Source organism: Microcaecilia unicolor, chromosome 2 (genome assembly GCF_901765095.1).
Source record: "Microcaecilia unicolor chromosome 2, aMicUni1.1, whole genome shotgun sequence".
Classification (NCBI taxonomy): domain Eukaryota; kingdom Metazoa; phylum Chordata; class Amphibia; order Gymnophiona; family Siphonopidae; genus Microcaecilia; species Microcaecilia unicolor.
In genome coordinates, this window is record NC_044032.1 from 242,555,073 (window position 1) to 242,561,072 (window position 6,000).

Sequence of the window (6,000 nt, forward strand, 5' to 3'; positions counted from 1 at the left end):
TTAATTTTGTAGAAAAAGGAGGTCCAAAATAGCTGTTCACAGGATATCAAAATACAGAGCAATGGAGCAGCATACACAGGTTGTATTTTTTTTTTAAACCATAGATTATAAAGTGGAAACCATAAATGTAATGTCTATATATGCTCAACATGTTTCAGTACTTTAGTACATTCTTCAGGGGCAGTTTTTGTTAGAGGTTCTCAAACCTAAGACATAACTTAGAGGTCTCTATGGGGTAACAAAGTAAGGGTTTTTTTGTTTTGTTTTGAAACCTTTATGGTTGTCGGGGGTTTTACTCCTGAAGCAGGCACGGAGGGTCTGAAACATATTGGTTATATGGACATTTTACAGTTTTAACTTATCTGTGGTTTTTAATAAAATTGAGACTTGTCAATTGATACAGCCTGTGTACGTTGCTCTGTATTTAATTTCTTCATGTAGAAGGTGCTGTTCTTTGGCTTCACTTAAGCAGACTTATGCACTTTTCACCTTGACTTCTTGCTCTCTTGTCATCCTCCTCTGTCCCTTAGAAATCCGTGCTTGGCTGTTTGTACTTTACTGGTTTGAGCAGTTGTGGATTTCTGTTCATGCCATATGCCCCTCTTAAGTTTATTTAAACAAAATTTTCACACCTCAAATTAAGTTTTCCTTAAAACATGGTTAAAATGCAAGCAGTGAACTCTTTAAGGCCCTCTTTTTTTTTTTTTTTTCCTTGGGCAGTCTTTTGCACACTGTACTCCTGATTAAATTAGGGGAGGGGGAAGTAATATTGATAGGCAATGTTGTGGTTATGGCTGTCCTCTATATCAAAGGTCATGTTCTGTGGAAAAGGAATACTAATGTTACTAGACATTAGAATGGCTCAATATGGAAAAGCCCTTAGGTTTTCAAACTAGATCAAGGGGCTTGTTTAAAAAATACTTTACAGGATAGGTATGGCAGCTTAACTATGCTTCTAGTTGATCCTGGGGACTGTTAGTGTCCCTTTACACACAGTAAGGGGGGGTGACCTAGCATGCTGAAGATACTGATTAGAAGTTACATGGCACTGTGAAAATCAGTCTGGCGATATCTTTTCCATTAATAGAACTTAAATACCATTTTCCAGAAAAAAAACAGAATCCACTGTCACTAAGCACTTAATCTTTTTGAAATGTTGCACCTGGAGTTGTACTGAATTCTGCACTTCTGCCACTATATTATGCTTTTTTTTCTTTCTGCTATATAAGTTAAAAGTCTGGCATACTACATATCTTGTAAACAGTCAAGCAAGATGTTTTGGTCATGAATTCTTATTGTTGATGCCAAAGCGAGCGAAAGGCAGTGTTTTTCCTACTTAAAGGCAACATGTTCTGCAAACGATTTGCATGCTACATGAAAGCATCTATTCTGTGATAGTTTAGACAACCTCTTATATACTGTTGGCTCGTGTTTGAATAGATAATCACTCTCTGGATGAGTAAGAGGAAGTCTAAAGAGTTAGCCAAGTAGCTGTCTGAAAGGTCCATAGTCCAAGAATTAGCCAAGTAGCTGTCTGAAAGGTCCGTAGTCCTTTTTGAATTAATTGTATAAAATCTCATACCAGAAGTAATGTAACTTTGCTTTCATGGATGTTGGACATTAATTTTTAACTATATAGTACATCTGTAGGGTACATGCTATGTGCTGATAGTTGGGTTGCCTGAGTTATCATGACCTGCCATTTTGCTCTGACTGCAGCTGTCATCCTAGGCACCTCCTCGTCTGCCCAAAGCTAAAGCTGGCCCCAAGTGCTTAGGAAAGGTCCATAAAGAGCCAAAGTAAATGGAAAGAACAAGTGCCACAGGGAGACCATAATAGCTACCATTCTCCATTTGCCTCTCTTAACTCTGATCTCCCTTTTCACTTTTAGCTTTAACTAGTATCTGTGCACTCCTAATACACCTAATGCTGCTCTCTCCCAACTAGTGATTTTAAACATTTCATTATGTCTTGTATAAACTATACACTTTACAAGCATGTTCTGGGAAAGGTGATATTGGGCTGATCACAGTCCAGTTTAGGACACAAAGCTGAGGAAATATGTTGGATTGAGTTGGTTATTAGGTGCGCTTGGTGAGCCTTCCACGTTCTCGCAGGGCTGATGCAGAGAGTAACCTGAGGGAGCAATATATGTTGAGGAAAATATTGTGTATTATGCAGAAGTTTCAGTATAAGATCCTTTCTTGGAGTGCATATACTTGGCAAAAAAGAAATAGCAGCCTAAAACAATTAGTTATTCTGTTCATTGGCCATGTGGGGAAAAACCCAGGTTCAATTCCTGGGTCAGGTTCTTGGGGGCTGTGGAAGCAATGTTCACGTTTCTTGGGAGTGTAGGGGTCCCAGTCCTTAAAAGGTGACATTTAGTGGAGGGATTTAGGGTTCATTTGCAGGATTCTAGAGGAAGCCCTCATGCATGACTCTCACGGACTGTTGTAATAACTAAGCTAAATGACTTGGGAGAGGGGTTCAAAATAGGGAAGAGAAACCCTGGCTGGCTGCAAATTGTTGAAGGTCCAATGTATTTGTAGCCCAAAGGAAGGTGTCTGATTTTTGCATTGAAAAGTCCAAGGAACAAGAAGTAACACTGCTGGGCCAAAGAAGGTGCCTGCATGTTAGTGTATAGCTTACATTAACTGAAATGTATTTAGTCTGTGCATTGTTCTTTGTTGCATGGCTGCCACACATGTGAAGGAAATGTCTTTCATTATGATAATGCAGCTCTACAGTCTTGTTTGCTTTTGTCCCCAGTACATTTTAATTGCATGAATGTGATCTGATGGCAGAAAAAGACCTGCACGGTTCATCTAGCTGCTGGCCAGCTTCTAGTGCATCTGTGGTAGTTGCTGTTTTCAATCAACTGATGATCTTTGCAAAGTTAGCACAGTTTGCTTATTGTGAAGTTTGAAGCTATTCTGCTAAACACAGCTACTGAGACTCAGTTGATAATGAGCACCAGATTCCTGACACATCAAAGCCAAATGGGTATAGAGCGAGCCCATCAAAAACCCAGGGCTGCCTAATGGTAGAGGCCACCTGCTGTCAAAGTGAAGTGCCATCATTGGCTTCCTATTCTGTTCCTCCTGTCTGGCATCAATCCTGTCCTCACCCCCACAAGGTCACTTTGTGTGTGTGTCTCATTGCGCTGTGGTTTGGAGGATAATGAGGGGTAGAGGAAGGCAGTGATGACTATTAGGGGACAGCTGGAGAGATGCTGGGCCTTGTGTGGGGGGGGGGGGGGGGGAGGAAAGAGAAAATATTTTGGAGTGGGAGATATAGAGAGAAGATACACTGGAATAGGTGAAGAGGTGGTGATTAATGCCAAGAGGAAGGGAAGAGGGAATACATAAGGAGAGACGGGGACAGATATGCTGGTCATGGAGGGTACATAGGGGCAGGTACTTTAACAGTTACCTTGGGATACGAACAGCTAGTGTGCTGCTATATTTACAGCATTGTAAATATGAAATGCTGTGTGGTCTCAACAGTCTCTTATTATGCAAAATGTTAGATGAGTTGCTAGGCCTGAGGTTTTGCTATAAGTTATCAGCTATGAAATTTTAAGCAAAGGTAATTTTGCTTTTCTTAGTGGCTCTCCTATTTTTAAATTCACAAGCTTGAAGCTATTAGCTTTATTGTCAAATATTTGAAGCAAATTAGGATTACCAGTAAATGATAAAATTATGAAAATTTATGTAGGTATAGGAATAGTATGTATTTAGGGTTTGTCTACTTGAAAATTGCAAAAATTCTGTATTTTCCAAATAGTTTTCTTTGCATTCTATAAAGAACAAGTATGGTGTTGACTGCTTTGAAAGCTACAGATGTGAATAAGTTCCTAGTGATAGACTTTGGGCAGTCCAGGTACCTTTAAATCAAGAGCCACTGTGTATGCTCTGGCTGCTTTGAGGCAGCTGGATCTGCCTGTTAGAATATTGTAAGCTCTTTGAGCAGGGATGGTCTTTTTTTGTGTATGGTGTACAGCACTGCGTATGCCTTGTAGCGCTATAGAAATGATAAATAGTAGTAGTAGTAGTAGTAGAATATGCTCTTCCTCAGCAATCCTCCAGACCGTTCAAGACGCTTGGGTTATGCACTCCTACCAGCAGAGGGAGACTGAACACTAAAACTTCTTATACAAGTAGCCTGTGCAGACCTTCTACTAACCAGTATTTTCTCAGTCTCAGCAGAGGGTAGATGTGTGCAGCCTGTGCAGTGCACGGTTGCCAGGTGGGCGGTTTTCCACGACCCGCTGGGGGAAATTTTTGTCCGCTGCGGGTCGGGGTTTTGGGGCTATTTTTGGGGGGGTTTCCGCTGTTGTGTGTTTTTGGGGGGGGGCGGGGCTAATGACGTTTTGGGCGGGGTTGATGATGGGGGTGTGAACTTTTTGGGCGGGTTTGGGGACCGGATAACTGGCAACACTGGTGCAGTGTACTCAGTCTGGTAGGCCTGTTTGGGGTTTCTAGGTAGGGTTGTAAATGTTAGAGAACCCACAATTGGATCTCTGTTACAGGGTGTAAGTCCTAAGGGGGCTGCTTTGAGGCAGCTGGATCTGCCTGTTAGAATATGCTCTTAGCATCTGTATTTGTGCTCTAAAGACAATTTCAAAAGTTAAAGTACTCCATATCTGTCCTGGTAGAGATGACCAAGCTGAGCCCTGCTATTTTCATCATAGCTCAACTTTGTAAGCAGAGTTGCCGCTGCTGTTTGGAGAGGGAATGAGGGCAGGGGTGGGTTGCCCCTTTTTGGAGATGTTGGAAGCTGTTGAAGTTAACAGGGTCTTTGGTGGCCATGTTGGATGGGATTGTAGGGTTTTATAAAGCATGGAAAGTTATCTAAAGTAAAAAAAATTTAAAAAAGTGTCCAGTTCATCTAAAAACTGTGCTGTGTTAGCATAAATGTATTTTATATTGTATATCCCTTTAACAGTATTATATTTATTGTTATGGATCCCTATTTTTTTTTTTTGGGGGGGGGGGGGGGGGAGAAAGGAGATGAGCATCAAATGTATGTACTGTCATGAGGCTAGATTTCTAGATTTGCCAGTGGGTTTTATTTCATGTGTTGTCTGACTTTGTCATTCTTATTGTTCCATAGCGCTACTTGGCTCCACAAGAATATTCTACTGTCCATAGAAAATGCCATTCTCAATTTACTGACCCAGCAGATTACAGGAGGTATGGCATCAACACATGGCAAGATGAAAGTGGAGTTTATGCAAATGCCGAACTAAAGCGGAAGTTCTTTAAACCAACCTGTCCCATTACCCCCCGCATGTATAAAGTATAAATGGATGTTGGGTCACTTAAACCATTTTTGCCTGGTCTTCATTCCTTAACATGGGAAGGTGGTACAAGAGGGGGGGGGGAAGGGGAGAGGAAAAGTTCTGTGGTATAAACTGATCTTCTGTATTGCTGTTTTTTTATATTTTTCAATTATGCACCTGACTTCCATATACGACTGACTTAGTGCCTGTTCTTTATCTGCATTAGGAGATTTGGACTGTTTTTTTTTCAATTATGCACCTGACTTCCATATACGACTGACTTAGTGCCTGTTCTTTATCTGCATTAGGAGATTTGGACTGTCTGTTTTTTAATAAATATATATTTTCTTGCAGTTTGTGTGCTGAATGTTTTTTTATTTTTTTATTTTTTTTATTACTGAAAACATTTTTCAGTGAGAAGTAAAAGGGGTTTTAATTTTAACTGAAAAATTGACAATTTTGACACATTGGTTGAAATTAATCTATTGTGAAATGTTGATGCTTGCTTGATGTACTCCGGGTTTAACCAAAGCATTAGGGGTTTTTTTTCAGTACTTTGTTAATGAGGGTGTGGTACCTCATTTCACTATTGCTGGCACCAGAGTAGAGTAGAATTCAGCCAATAGTAAGGTTGTCCAGGCAGAGCACTGGAAGGCTGCTCTAGTACAGGCAGGGAGAAAGTGAGCTTGGGTAGGTGTGGGGGGGGGGGAGGGGGA

The 6,000-nt window shown here is 40.8% G+C and overlaps 1 protein-coding gene across 1 annotated transcript in view; it reads left to right on the forward strand.

The window, feature by feature from the left end:
* Positions 1-5,637, forward strand: part of C2H9orf135 (chromosome 2 C9orf135 homolog) — a 53,143-nt gene extending 47,506 nt beyond the window's left edge. The window contains exon 6 of the mRNA XM_030192380.1: positions 5,116-5,637. Coding sequence (XP_030048240.1) covers positions 5,116-5,307 — 192 coding nt within the window. The 3' untranslated portion in view covers positions 5,308-5,637. The remainder of the gene's footprint in view (positions 1-5,115) is intronic.
* The last annotated feature ends 363 nt before the right edge of the window (positions 5,638-6,000 follow it).